Consider the following 14882-nt stretch of genomic DNA (forward strand, 5'->3'; position numbering starts at 1 on the left):
ATTTTGATATTGTGAGGGTTCGTGATTATGTGGTTTCATGTTTGAGGTTTCAATATTTTAATCTCAAAATACCAAAATTCGAGATTTCAGTATTTCGAGATTAAAAAGTGGACCCCACCAACTCAAGCACATTGGGCTTTAGGTTAAAGTTTCATCCGAAGGACAACATACTCAGAAGTGCTATATATACTGTGTAGAAGGTTTTCAACAAAAAGGCTTTTCAGTCAAATGTAGTTTGAGTCTTTTTTTTTTTTTTTTAACCCTGTCTACTTCAGTTAAAGCTCCCTTCAACGAAATAACACACAATTTTATATATATATTTTTTACATATACAGATGTACACAGACATAACTACACACATGCATGCATGCACACACACACACCTAGCAGACATATGCAAAAATGTCAGCTGTATAACCGTTTTGTTTATTTTGGTCAATGTGTACAAACACATCATCATCTTGTTTACATTTTAATGCAGAATATGTTAGCTTGAATTTTAAATAATCACCTGTGAACGTTAAAGTAGTGAATGTGTTAAAAGCAAATGTCATTTTTCTACAAAGTACTCCCATGCATAGGGCAAAAGCTTTATAATGCTGGAAGTCAATTCTTAGAGCTTAGCAAGTTTTTCTTTTTCTCTAACTGGCACAAAACTACAGAAAGAAATTTGATTTAACCTTTCACATTAATAACAAAGTAAATAATAATGCCTCCCAAAAATGAAAGCCCCGCACCCAAGACAAAGTATAGTACAGTGACATAAATTCAGAGTGCGCACACACTCCCAATGGTGCCAAATGGGAATAATGCTTTATTATATTTTACTTCCACAGAAATGAGGTACCAGCTTATATAACAGCTCTGCAACTGATCTATTATTCACGTTGTATACAAAAATTGTGCTCACTAATCTTGATTGTCTAGATATATGCTAGCTTCACTTTATTACATAATACAACATGCCAATACACTGGCACAAAGGCACTGTTTAGAAGAACTCCAACATATAACAAGTTCTGCCCTTATACATAAATGTTAAATAAAGCCCACATTCCCAATTCTATCACCAGAGACATATGAACCATAAAATCTTTATGCTCCCATGGGAAACCACTATTATTATTGAAAAAAAATTAAAGGTCATACTCTCTGCCACGCATACACTATTACATAGTGATATGCCAGTGAGTTACTAGCAGATGTTACATAAATAAAAAAGTACACATAAAACAAATTCAGCTTAATTAGCTTCCCTTGCTTTTATTAATTCATCCACTTGCTGTTAAAAACATCAACATTTCAACACTGTTTAGATGCTAGCAGTATAAGCATTTTAAAGGAATGCAATTCTACTTTTAATGCTGAGAAGTTTACAGTTGTCAAAACAGAAAGGGGTAGGCAAACAGCAAACTATGTTTCTGATAAAGAAAACACACCATACAAAAGCAAAGAATGACAGTTCGCAAACCTCATTAACATCCTACACATATGTATAAAAACACCTGCACAAAAGGCAGTCACATGGTTTTAAAATGATACACCTAAGATGTGCATAGTATTAACAGGCAGACACTTCTTTTCAGATAGATAGGGGAAATCATACTAGCATTATCAATGCAGAGCCACAGACATAACAGTGATTAAAGGGATAAGAACCTGGTCTGCAGTAATCATTCGTTTGTAATACCCACATCAACTTCTTGTGGGTCACAAAGGAGCCAGAGCCTATCCTGATAATGCAACAGATAATAAGAAAGAACCATATGTTGTTCGGACATGATCCATCAAAGGATAAACACACACACACACACACACACACACACACACACACACACACACACACACACACACACACACACACACACACACACAGGAGCAATTCAGCTACAAGCAATCTGAAATGGGGAAGAAAACCGTAAACCTGGATAAAAGCTCTTTGTGGACAAAAGGGCTGGCTAACAATGCAGAGAAGGCACCTAAGCTGGGAAATGAACTGGGGAATCAGGTGCTGTACGGCCACAATGCTAAATACTGCACCTGCATGAAGATCTCACATGATGGTCCCGGGATGCACCACAAACTGAAAGCCTGAAACTCAGGGATGGTGATTAATGCAGCTCTCTCTAGATATGTGTAGTCATTGTAACTTGACAACAGTCAGCTTCCATTCCAAGGCATTAAAATGATACAGACTGTTTCAAAAGTTTGCATCCTAGAAACAAAGCAAACAAACAAATATAAAATAGAATCTACCCTTATCCTGGGGTAGGGTAACTTGTCTTTTCTTAGAATCCAGATTCAACGACTGAATGGGTTCTTCCACTGCCATTAAAAGCATAGTCAAACTGATTTGGAAATGTTGCTAGAAACATCCAAGATGAAACATTTTATAAATGAAGCACAAAGTGCACATAATATTCAACAACATAAGGTACACATTTGTTTTTCAGATGGAAATGTTTTCCTTCTTCCTTGCCTTTGACTTCGGAACTATTAAAGAAAGAAAGAAATTAGCAATCAGTTTCGGATATATATAAAAAATATATCACTATTTAACAGTAAAAACTAGATGGCAAAAATGCTGCATATTTACATTTCTGGGTACTTTTCCGTTAAAGGCCTACCACTTCACGCTGCTGTTTTTCTTCTGTTAAACAACTACCACTTGACGTTGCTGTGTTTTGCCGATGTGTCGTCGCCAATTTCCACTGCTCAGTGCCTTCTACTACCAACTGTAAATTAGATTTAAGTATTTGTCATACACAAGCACACAGTGCCCCTTATCTGTATTCATGGTGTGTTGCTACCAGTCAGACTGCTAATGTGATAGCAGAACGTCAAATACTGATCAGTATTTGAACAGGACAGTCAACATGACATTACTTTATTGACAGCTCATGTCCAAATGCTGTCTTTCTTCAAAAGACTGGCTAGCGACAGTCACACCACTGCTGTCAGAACACCCTTCATAAGATAAGTAAGATAACAGCCACAGTCTTTGTCAAACGAAAAAGCTCTTTACTTGTAACATGATTTGTTTCATATACAAAGCAGGACTGCCGTTATACCAGGAAAGTGATTTCATATGTTATGACTGTGGACAGAAAAAACACTATCTATATCAGTAGTGGCAGTAAGTTTGTTTAATTACATTTCCACAACTGCAGATGAATGTGAGTTGGATACCGGGGAATTATAGAGCCTAACTCCACAGCGGTACCACCCAAATATGTATACAAATGGGTGAGTAGATTTAACAGCTTACAGCAAATATGCAGACTGACCGGTCACGAGTAGTGTGACTTTATTCTCGAGTAAGCTGTATATTTTCAGCCCCAGAGACGACTTATAATCACAGACTCCCCAGGAATTCCATCACCTCAGTCTGAGCTCAATACTGAACCCAAATGCCAGAAGAAGAAGAACAGCGGAAGGTGGTACGGCTTCACTTCACAGCAGCGTGAAGTGGTAGGGCTTTAATGGAAAGAAGTGGTAGTGCTTTAATGGAAAAGTATCCATTTCTGAAATGCCCTATAAACAATAACTAATTTGCAGTTTACTGAGAATGTCTCAGAAGCAAGTAACACTGAATACCAAATGCAGTGATACATGGTATCATAGTTGGTCCCAGAATTCTTGCTGGTAGAATACTTCGGATTCAAAATTCTGCTTTGAAAATGCAGCTCTCCTGACAGTTTGCACATAATACAAACTTTGTGACAGCTTAGGACTCTTGTAAGTAACTGTCATGGAACGTGGAAAAAATACTTTATGATTCATTACACCAATAACAGTTATAATTAAGGCTACAAGCAGAATTCAATTATTGTAATTTGTCTTTGTCTAAGAGTAACATAAAAAAGTTTCCCAAAAAAAATAATGTCATTTGTCTTGAGAATTAATTTTTGGGCAAAGTCGAAGGTTCTCTCAAATAATGACAACCCAACCTATGTTGGTGCAGCAGCAGCAACATCTGTTATGGCCACAAAGGCAGTCAAGAAAAATACTTAACAGTTGCTACGACTATACTTGCTTATTCTGCAGCACGACATATAACTGGGATAAGCACTTGTATAGAAATACTTAATGTGATATCATGCGCATGTTTAAGCAATGAAATATCTTTATTTTTGTATGTCATTTAATTTTTTTTTCATCTTTGTTAACCGTAGGATAGCTGCTAATTACAGGTGACTTTTTCCAGACATCTCTGGGTCAAAAGCATGAAACACAAATACAACTAGCTGAGCAACATACCTAAATGAACTTACCATAAACACATATGGTCTATCTTCTCCTACTTGTATTACCTGGGGCTGACAGGACTTTTAGCAGCTCAGCATCTAAAACTTCCCCAAGCCACTTAACTCCATCCCTCTTCTCACAGTTTGTTGCATGGAAGGATCCCATATCCAGATAACTGTTAGCTCATGAACAGGAAAAGAAGAAACTAAGGACAAAGGCAAAAAGCTCTCTGAAACAACTATCAACCCCACACTAAATATGTCAGTTGGGATGAGGGTGGGATTGCATACGAAAATGAACCTGGTCCTACATGTACCATGATTTACTTATTGAATTTATTTATTTGCAGTTTGTTAACTGGGGTAGGTGAGGTGTTCTACTGACCCTTTTCAATCACGACCTGGGTACTGATCAACTGTACAAAATAAAAGTGGAGAATTACGCAATGATAATATACAAAACACTTATGTGTAGCTATTATCAATGAGAAAAAGCAATATGTAATACACAGCAAAGAATATACAGATTCAAAATAACACAAGGGTAGCACACACGTTTACACATGCTTGTGAAGCAGCCTGTGCACTTGAAAGATTAATAAGGTTTACAATGTAGCAAAATGTCATATGGGGTAATCAAAATCTTTTAGACAGCATCATGAAAGCAGATACACAACTTCTTTATGTAAGGATTCACTCAATGGTGTTTTGAATGACACCAAAGTTTAAATATTTTTTTCACATTATTTGGGTGATGGCACCATAATGAAGGACTTATAGGTTCATAGGTTGATACTAGGCTATTGGCCTAAGTAAGCCTAGCCAACAAGGTTCCCTGGGTTATGCCACCCAAGAAAGTTATTTTCCTGTGCCACTGTTGAGCAGATCCACAGAAGTGATCCCCGGGGTGTATTTCCCATTTCTCATCCACTCATCAAGATTTTTCTTGTTCCAGAGTATGGGAAGTGGAATCTATCCCTCCAGCATATCCTGTTTATTGTGGTGACAAGGTTTAGGTCCCTAGAGCATGTAGCTCAGAGGGACTGGGATTTCTTTATGTGTAGCATGTCCAACAGCTCTGGGCTTGACATAGCTTTATATGTTAGACAGAGATCACCTCAGAGTAGGCAATTTGCTATGGAGTAAAGCTGGAGTTTTTTTATGTAGGGCATCTGTTTGAGGCCAGTAATCCTCTTTGTGAGGTACTTCTGTGGCCTTTCCAGCTGCTGCAGATGTCTTGTGAGGTACATTCCAAAAGGGGTGTTGTGCTCTATAATGGGTCTAATGAGTGACGAGTAAAGGGGAACAATGACCTCTTTTTTCCTGGATAAGAACCCTTTTGTGATGAGGTGTGCCATGTAAAAGGACTTCCTGACTACTGTGGCGATGTGATTATCAAAAGAGAGAGTACTGTATACCTGGGTCCCAACACATTCAGTGTTAAGTAGACTGCTGCCTATGTGGTAGTTCATGAGTACAGAGTTTATACCAAAGGAGATGACAATGCACTTTTTGGCATTAAGTTTGAGGCCATGGCTCTGACACCAGGCATCTGTCTCAGTGAGGCCCTTCTGTAGGATGTCCACATCATTTGGGGACTCTACTATGGCTCCTAGTTTGCAGTCATCTGCAAACTTCATTAGCCAGAGGCCTTCTGTGTTAGCCTGTACTTCAGAGAAGTAGATACCAAACAAGAGAGGTCCCAGGACTGAACCCTGTGGAACTCCACTTGTCATTGATTTGAAGTCAGTTTTGGAGTCTGCAACTTTTATAGTGCGGGTTCTGTCAGTGAGACAGTTGGCAACCCATCTTGTGACATAGGGATTTATACCTAGTTTAGTGAGTTTAGCTACAATTCCAGAATGGGGGATGGTGCTGAAAGCCTTGGCGAGGTCAAGATAGGCTGTGCGAACCACCTTACCCTCGTCTATGGCTTTTGTGACTGCCTCAAATAAGTCGATCAGGTTCAGGAGGCATGATCTGCCTTTCACAAACCCAAACTGGGTGGGGTCCGGAGTTTGGAGGTTACCAATGTCTTTGTTTATGAGTTCCATGATGATACATTCCATGCATAACTCTCAACCTGGAAACATAAAAAAATCTGGACAAGGCCCATGAAAAATAGATACAAATCTGTACGCTGATTAACATCTAATTTGCATATATAATTACATAACCCCACCCACTCCGGTGGAGTTGTGGGATACCAATTTTCAAACGCAAACCAAACAGACAACCAAAATATGGCACCAGATGACCAGAGTCCCCCTGCAGCCATTCCAATATCTCCCCAAGTTCAAACCACTGCACTGTTGCATGAATTCATCTGCTAATAATCACCAGTTACTTCCTCTAGTTAAGCAGGTATACCTGTTATACCCCAATCATATGGACTTTTCAGAATGAACTCCTACTAAAACATCTTGTTCCTTTTCTCTCAGATACTGTACTACGTTTAATCTGACAAAGTACTGCATATAAACCATACTAACATCAATGCGACAAAAACTTTTGTACTGTTTTTTCAAATACTGTACTACTCTCAATCTTACAATGTTCTGCATATAAACCTACTACCAGAAATGTAACCCTCTGCATACTACATGCTGAAATGAGTCTGTAATATACTTGTATATAGTCCTGATAACAAGATGTTAATATCCGACTATTGCATGCTGTAATATATTCGTACATGTAAATGAAATCCTCACTTGTACTGTACTGTATGTGGAGCTTTTCTCCCCAGGCCTTCGCTGAAAATGGACCTGTGTCCAATCAGACTTTCCCAGTTAACAAATGTAAAATAAAATAAATAAAATTACCTGCCGATTTCTCCCGAATTTACCATATTCACTAATGTGTGCATACTGCTTTACTTCTACAATGATTATTTGGATTTTATTTTTTCATTTTGCAGCACAACAATGCACAAACACTAAGACACCTGCTAAACAAAGCAATACTGTCTCACAATGAAAATAGACTTGGCATTAAAACTTCTCTGCCCTTGAAACTCACATTCATTGAAACAGCATTGAAACCCACACACCACATCCAAAGAAAATGCATCTGGCCAGTGGTGGATAAAGATTACCTTTGGGCTGTTTTCAAATCATTGGCCCCTTGCACATAAAACAAGAAACATACATGTGGTCTTTTCTTTGATACACCTTCCTGACTTTATTAAGTTATATTCCTTGTATAACACAGCACACTTGTTAGACAGAGAACATTTTAAATTTATTGTTTGAACATTTTTCCAGTAGGCTGTACTGTAGGCAATGAAACAAAATGCATGAATCAATAATGACAAAACTGCCCAATTCAGAACATTTCCATCATAAAAGTCTACTTCCACATCCACACTATAAACAGAATGACAGTAGTGTAAGCCATAGGCATCTTGCACAGTGTCTCGCACTTATTTTCAACTTGTTTTTTTTTTTGGGGGGGGCAAAAGTTCAAAAACCGGGGACATGTTTTAAACAATGCTTGTATAATTTTGGAAAGTTGCTAGAATAAAATGTGTTACCACCATGCATGTCACTGGCAAGTCTTGAAACCAGGACCCTATGCACTACAGTCAGAGCAACATACCACTATGGGAAATCAGCAGTTTCTTAAAAATTAGGAAGACAAACTTAATGGTTACCATTTAGTGAATTCAGTTCTCACTTCTCACCATAGCTCTCAACCTCTTAGCACAGAAAACCTGGACAAACAACAAAGCTAATAATGTACACATTTTGTTAACTTTTCACCATAGCCCTCAACTCTTAGCACAAACAAATCTGGATAAAGCTCATAAATGGTGGTGGTTAGGGACTTTAGGCTCTTTTTACCCTGTACCAAAGGTACAGGGTTTGAGTCTGAATACCTCTAGCCACCAGGTGTATTACATGAGGGCATTTACACACACATATACACACACACACACACACACACACACACACACACACACACACACACACCTTACTTGAGTCCGATAATCCACTTCACTTTCCCCGAAATGAGTGCTGCTGTTGGATCCTCCAAACAAACGAGTGTTGCCTACAATCTATTCCACTTCACTTTCCTTAGATAAATGCACTTTCCCCAAACGAAATGCTGCTGCCAATTCAAAACTGCTGTTTCCCCAAATGAAATGTTGCTGCCAAATCTGCACTTCCCCCAAACGAAACGAGTGCTGCCAATAATCCAGTCTACTTCTTTCCTTAGATAAATGCACTTTCCCACAAACTAAATGCTGCTGCCAATTCAAAACTGCTGTTTCCCCAAACGAAACGCTGCTGCCAATAATCCACTTTGTTTCCCGCTCGCATTTGCAGCTGGAAATGAAATGATGTGAGCTCCTTGAGCTCAATTCCGACTGGATGATAGCCCTGACAGGGCTGACGTCATCGCACACGTGATGATGTCCGCTCTGACAGTGCAATATTCAAAAAAATAAATAAACCAAAAAAAAAAATCGGAAATTAAGAGGTGCCACTTGGGAATCATGGCACCCCTTCATTTGGACCCCAAAAATCGGTAACAGCCGAGTAATTCTGTATGGTTCCATGGCCTTGCAGACTGGCTCATCAGGCTAATAGGGTGATGGTTCCCAGGATCAGTGGTGGCTCCCCCTTTGAAGAGTGGGATAATTGTTGCTATGCGCCATTCAGTGGGCACAAAGCCTGATGTGAGGCTATGATTGAACATGGTGCTTAGGTGGGGAGTCAGTTCGTTCTGAAGTTCATGTAAAATGCAGCCTGGGATGTTGTCCGGTCCCATGGATGCTGTGTTTTTGGCTTTAGAGAGTGCAGCTTTTACCTGCGTAGTTGTGATTACAGGGACTCTGCATTCTTCCTGTATAGATATGGGCCCTTTTGGGAGGTGAAAAGGGGATAAAGTTAGCACTGAACCTATCTGCCAGGATGTTGGCAGTATCAGTTGGTTCTGTAATTTTCGTGCCGTTGTGCTGTAACTTGGAGCAGATCTGGGTGTTCCCATTGAGATTCTTGACATAGCTATAGAATGCTTTGTGGTTGTTCTTAGAATAAGTGGCGATTTTGCTTTCATAGCTAGCTTTGGAGGATCTTATAAGGGATCTCAGCTTCTTACTGAGACTGGGGAGCTCCTTCACTCATGGGATTTTACTCTCTTTTGCAACAGTTTCTTCCTTCTGTTGTACAGTTTGTTTATGGTAGGGGATCACCAGATTGTCTTCCTTTTTTTGGAGGATAGTGTCTTGGTTTTGTTTGGGATAACACAATCCATGCACTCGTGTAAGTGCTTATATAGTGCATTTGTGTAGGATTCAGCAGTCGTAACTGTTTTGTCCATCTGCATGAGTGTCATGAAGTTCGCCACTTCTGTCATAAGAAGCATGAAGTTGGCTTTGGAGAAATTTTTTACCGTGGTTTCCTTAATGGGTGGTGGGGGCGGGATGTGGATATCTAGGGTAATTAGCTTATGGTCGGATCAGACCAATGAGGAGTTGACTTCAGGTGTGGAACACCGGTCACTCATGTTGGTAATGACTAGGTCTAGGATATTGTTTCCCCTGGTAGAGTGTGGATAAGTTGATCCAGGGCATTGGAATTTATGAATTCCAGAAAGCGTTGAGTGAAGGAGTTGGCATGAGTAGTTTTCCCAGTTAATGGTGGGGTAGTTGAAATCACCCATTATTAGGGTGTTTGGTTGAACCCTAATATTTTCCAGTATATCAAGAAAAGAGGAGTGAGAATCCTGGGGCATGGTGGGGGATCTGCAGCAAGCTACAATTTGGATTACAGTTTTGCCCAGAGTTAGTTACACTTGGATAACCTTGGATGCATTATGCTGATCAACTAGCCTGGAGGTGTGGATATCCTTAATGAATATGGACACACCTCTGCCTTTGGTGTTACAATCCAGGTTACATAGCCGAAAAGTGTGGTATGAGTTACAGCTTGGTAGTGCAGAGGTGCTCTCTGGAGCCTTGAACCAGGTCACAGTCACTGCACAGATATCAATGTTCCCCATTTAAGGAGTGCCTCGAGTGAGTGCATTTTGAGATTTACACTTCTAGCACTGAGTAGCATTACCCTCAGTTTTTGCTTGCCTGTTCCTGTTATGGTGGTGAATTTGTCATTTGAACCTTGCCTCAAAAAGGCACTATAGGGCGGCAAGAACTTTAGCCAGTATCTGGAATTCCAGGGGTGACAGGTGCAGGCCCATCTCTGGCAAAGCATATTGGTCTGTCGACCATGTTGTCCCAGGCAGACAGATACTGGATCCACTTAGAATGACACCAGAAGCTTAGCCAGTTATTGAAGTCAATCATTTTGTCCTTGTACTGTGGTATTATTCTGGGAGATGGCAGAATGCTATTCAGGGCTAGGGTCATACCTACCTGGGCTACAAGATCAGAGAGCTCTTCCATATCTCTTTTCCTGTAGTCCAGGGAGGTATGTCTCAGGTCGTTCACACCAACATGGGCAATGACAGAGTCATATTTGTACTTAATATAGAGAAGGCTCTTTCTCCCATCGTGCTTTTGAATTTGGGTCAGGCTAGCGGGAAAACATAATTGTGTCTGCTTCTTAACAAGTAGCTTTGCTCTGTAATTGAAGGTATTCTTTTCAGTGGGGGACAGTAACCAGTTTGAAGGACTGAATATCTAAGCACCAAGGAAAAATGCAGTCCTACTTGTAATGTATAACCAGTCAAAACATTTCAGTAAGTCACAATGATGCATATTTATATCATCAAGAAGAAAACATTTGCATATTTTGTTTTCTACAGTTTGTTGTTTATGAGTGTTATGAATTGCAGTGCTAGGCATACCTCTCAGCTGTACAGATTTTTTTCAGAATGTCCAGATTTTTTGCATATATTTTTGGCCTGTTTCTCAATAAAATTGTGGTTTTCAGGCAAATCATTGAGGGTTAAATTCAGAAAATAATGACATGCATTTGAGGTTCAGACTTTATACCACTCAGAAAATTCATGCTAATACAAAACTTGTTAGTCTATCAACTAAGTTTGTAAGAGTAATATTTAAAAATTGTCCCTATTTTTGTGGCTTTGTCCAGGTTTTGTGCTCCAAGAGGTTGAGCGGTATGGTGTTAGGCTATATTCTAATTTGGAATTAGGATACTTTTAGCTATGCTGCATGTGCAGTAGGTGATAGCAGGTGAGTGATCAATAAGTACATAACTTAAATACCTTTAGTGTCTTAGTTATTTACATTTGTTTATTATGCTTTTGACTTGTACATATCTGGAATATTCACTCGTGATTAGAACTGGTCTATCTGGTTGACATTTTTAAAACTTTGTATTGCATTTTAAATCAGTAAGAATTCATTATAACAAAACAATCGACTAAGAAAAAATAAATTATACACAGAGCCCATAACAAAATATATATTATATAAAACTTTTCCAATAAGTCTATGTTTTAGCCATGACAATTGTTTATGAGTGATGTTTGACATTCTCACATGAACAGTTTGTATTTCCTTATTACATACATTTTTTTGCTAGACAAATGAATCCTGAAAAAGAGAGGATATTTTTACATTTCCAGATTATTATAATAACTTTTCTCACAACAGCTAGGAGAGATCAAAGGAGAGGCATTTCTGGAATGGAACCTGAAAGTGGAGCACTGAACAACATCAATGAATTGGCAGCAGTGCAACTGTCTGATCACAATGCTTTAACAGAATTTCTGAAATCTATCCAAAATGTAGCAACCATTTTATATACTATAAACATATGGACCAATTTGCATTTAAAACTTCTTCACATCACCAACAATTTATATAAATTTTTTTATATATTAGGGCAATTTTATGTGGTGTTAAAAACTTGTATGTAAATACTTCCAGATAAAAAATCTCCAATAAAGAGACAAGGTTGTATTACTTATGGATTTTAAAGATAATTTTTTTATTAATATCTGAGAATTTCTCTTTATTCTTGTTAAATAATCCCAATAAGACAAATAAAAATCAGTAAATTCAGTTCTTAAGATCCTACAGATTACTGATAAATAGGACTTGTTTTTATTTTCTATACTATTAATCTTAAAGAAAAATTCTAAGATCCTGGGAATGTTTTTTGAGGATGGCACAGTGGTTGTGTGCCGCCTCACAGCAAGAGGTTCTCCAATTCGATTCTCGACTGGGGTGCCTTCTGTGTGGAGTCTGCATGTCCTCCCTGCATTTATGTGGGATTCCTCTGGGTGCTCTGTTTTCCTCTCACATTACAAAGACATGCATTTGGAGTATTTCTCCCTGGGCTTCCACTGAAAATTGGCTTTGTTCCAAGTCAGACTTTCCTGGTAAACAAATGTTAAATAAATATTTAATGTTATCTGTATCATATTACTAATAAAGTCTCTAAAGATTTTTATATTTAATAAACTACTTTTTACTATGTTACATCTGGCCACAAGATAATCAGCATTATGTGGGGAACATCAGAATTAATACATCCCTAATGAGATAATTACTATCCATCACATTCCTAAAATTAGTTAAAATATAACAAAAGGAATACTTGTAGGATATTTTTTGGTATTTAAACTAAAATGTGTTATAATCAAATACATTTTAACATCTGAAAGTAAATGAGTACTTATTTCAGGTATATTAATTAATAATAAAATTGATTTAGGAATCCTTTTCCAATTTGAAGTATATGTAGAATTTAAGCAATGACTCACTACATTTAAGATTTAGTACACCATTCAGTGTTAGGAAAACCAATTCCACTTTCTTCCCAACTTTTAACATGCCAATCAAATGCTATTCTTGATTTTTGAGGATACCACAAAAGTTTAAGTAATATAGACTATATTTGTTGTTTAATAGTTTTTTTTAAATGGAAGTCAAATCAATGACTGTACAAGAAATACATTTTTTGGTATTATAATCATTTTTATCAATGTGAGTCTGTCTTCCATTGTAAAAAAACATTTTATTCCAATTATCAGCAGTTCGTAACATTGGGTTAACTACAGATTTCTAATTTTCTGTACCCGATTCTTTCCAACTAGATTTTATAACAAATCCCAGCTATATATATTTCCCAATAAAATTCCTTATAAGTTTTAAAAAGGTATTATTTTTTATTAACAGAGTTTGTTCTATTATGATTAAAACTTAGACATGAAATCTTTCTCAAAATATTTTGAGTTAATAATGTGTTCTAATGAAGAATCAGTGCCTCCACTTGTTAATAAAATATCTTTCCCAGATAACTGTATTATGGAACTATAATTTTCATCAATGGAAAACCCCTTTATCTTTGTGTTTCTCAGTAAAGCCCTTTACTAATTTTATTAGAGCAAAGCGAACAACAAAGGAGATAATGGACATACTTATTTTGTACGTTTTAACATTTTAAATGAGCCAGACAAAAATGATCCAATTTTGATAAAGGATAAAGCATTCTCATACAACTTATTTATTAATTCTATAAACTCTGAAGAGAAATTATATTCTTTAAGTACTTTAAATAAATAAGTCCAATTAACAGTGTCAAAAGCTTTGTCTAAGTCTAAACTTATGATTTAAAGTTTTCTTTTTCTCAAAAGCTATATCAACCAATGAAAAAGTTTAATAGCATTATCTTGAACTCTCCTACTTAAATTAAAGCTTGTTTGATCATCTTCTATTAATCTTGACATCATTTGATTTAATCTTTTTGCCAGTACAGACATAAAAATGTTATAGTCAACATTTAAATGTGAAATAGGGCAATAAGGAGAACACAATTTGGGGTCTTTATCCTGCTTTAAAATGGGAGATATCATTGCATATTTCCAAGAGGGAAAATAATTGATGCATTTCTGACTTCTTTAAAAGCTCATAAAAGAGTCTTATCAGGAATTAAATTCTATAACTCAGGAAGTATGCCATCTAAACCAGGGGCCTTATTATTTTTTAAATGTTTGATTTGTTCTTTTAATTGAGAAATTGAGTCATCTAACTTGACATTCTGTTCTTTAGTCAATTTATGTATATTTTCCTTTAGAAAGCTATCAGTTAAATCATAATTGGCTAAAGTGGATTTTCTATTAACTAATTCCTGGTGTTTCCTAAATGTTTCTAATATATCTTTTAAATATGCTGCTTTTTTAAGGTTACTAACAACATTATAAGTTCTTTGATATGATGTATGTTATTTAATCTTTATGATCAGACGGCTAATCTATGTAGACTTTTGGAATTAACAGACTATAATTGTAATTTAAGTGTTTCGATGTTTATTGAAACTTTATGGTTTAGTCTTTCTACAGACTTCTGATTTAGATCATTCAATTCCGAGTTTGCAACTATATCATTGGCTTTTCAGTTTAATTTAAAAAATTTTTTGACTGTATATCAATTAATTCTTTGTCCCATTCCTTTCTTTGAAATACCAACTTTTAATTCTGCTATATAAATATGCTTTTAATGTAGCCCACAAAATAACATCAGAAACTTCACCATTGTTATTAAATTCCACAAACGATTTTAACTCCTTTAAGAACCAATCCTTGAAACCTTTAAACTTTATAACATAGGCTGAAACCTGGTTCAAGGCTCCCGAGAGCACCCCGGCACTATCAGGTTTTACCTCATATCATGTGTTCCGGCCCCAAAATCCGGACAACACC

General features: G+C 37.1%; 1 protein-coding gene across 4 annotated transcripts in view; it reads right to left on the bottom strand.

Moving 5' to 3' along the window:
* Window positions 1-1237: 1237 nt before the first annotated feature.
* ADAT2 (adenosine deaminase tRNA specific 2) overlaps window positions 1238-14882 on the bottom strand; it is a 649106-nt gene continuing 635461 nt past the window's right edge. For all 4 annotated transcript variants that reach the window (XM_044060135.1, XM_044060149.1, XM_044060143.1 and 1 more), the window contains one exon: window positions 1238-2493. In XM_044060135.1, coding sequence (XP_043916070.1) covers window positions 2450-2493 — 44 coding nt within the window. In that variant the 3' untranslated portion in view covers window positions 1238-2449. The remainder of the gene's footprint in view (window positions 2494-14882) is intronic.

Source organism: Protopterus annectens, chromosome 1.part0, assembly GCF_019279795.1.
Source record: "Protopterus annectens isolate FY-2018-M chromosome 1.part0, PAN1.0, whole genome shotgun sequence".
Classification (NCBI taxonomy): Eukaryota; Metazoa; Chordata; order Ceratodontiformes; family Protopteridae; genus Protopterus; species Protopterus annectens.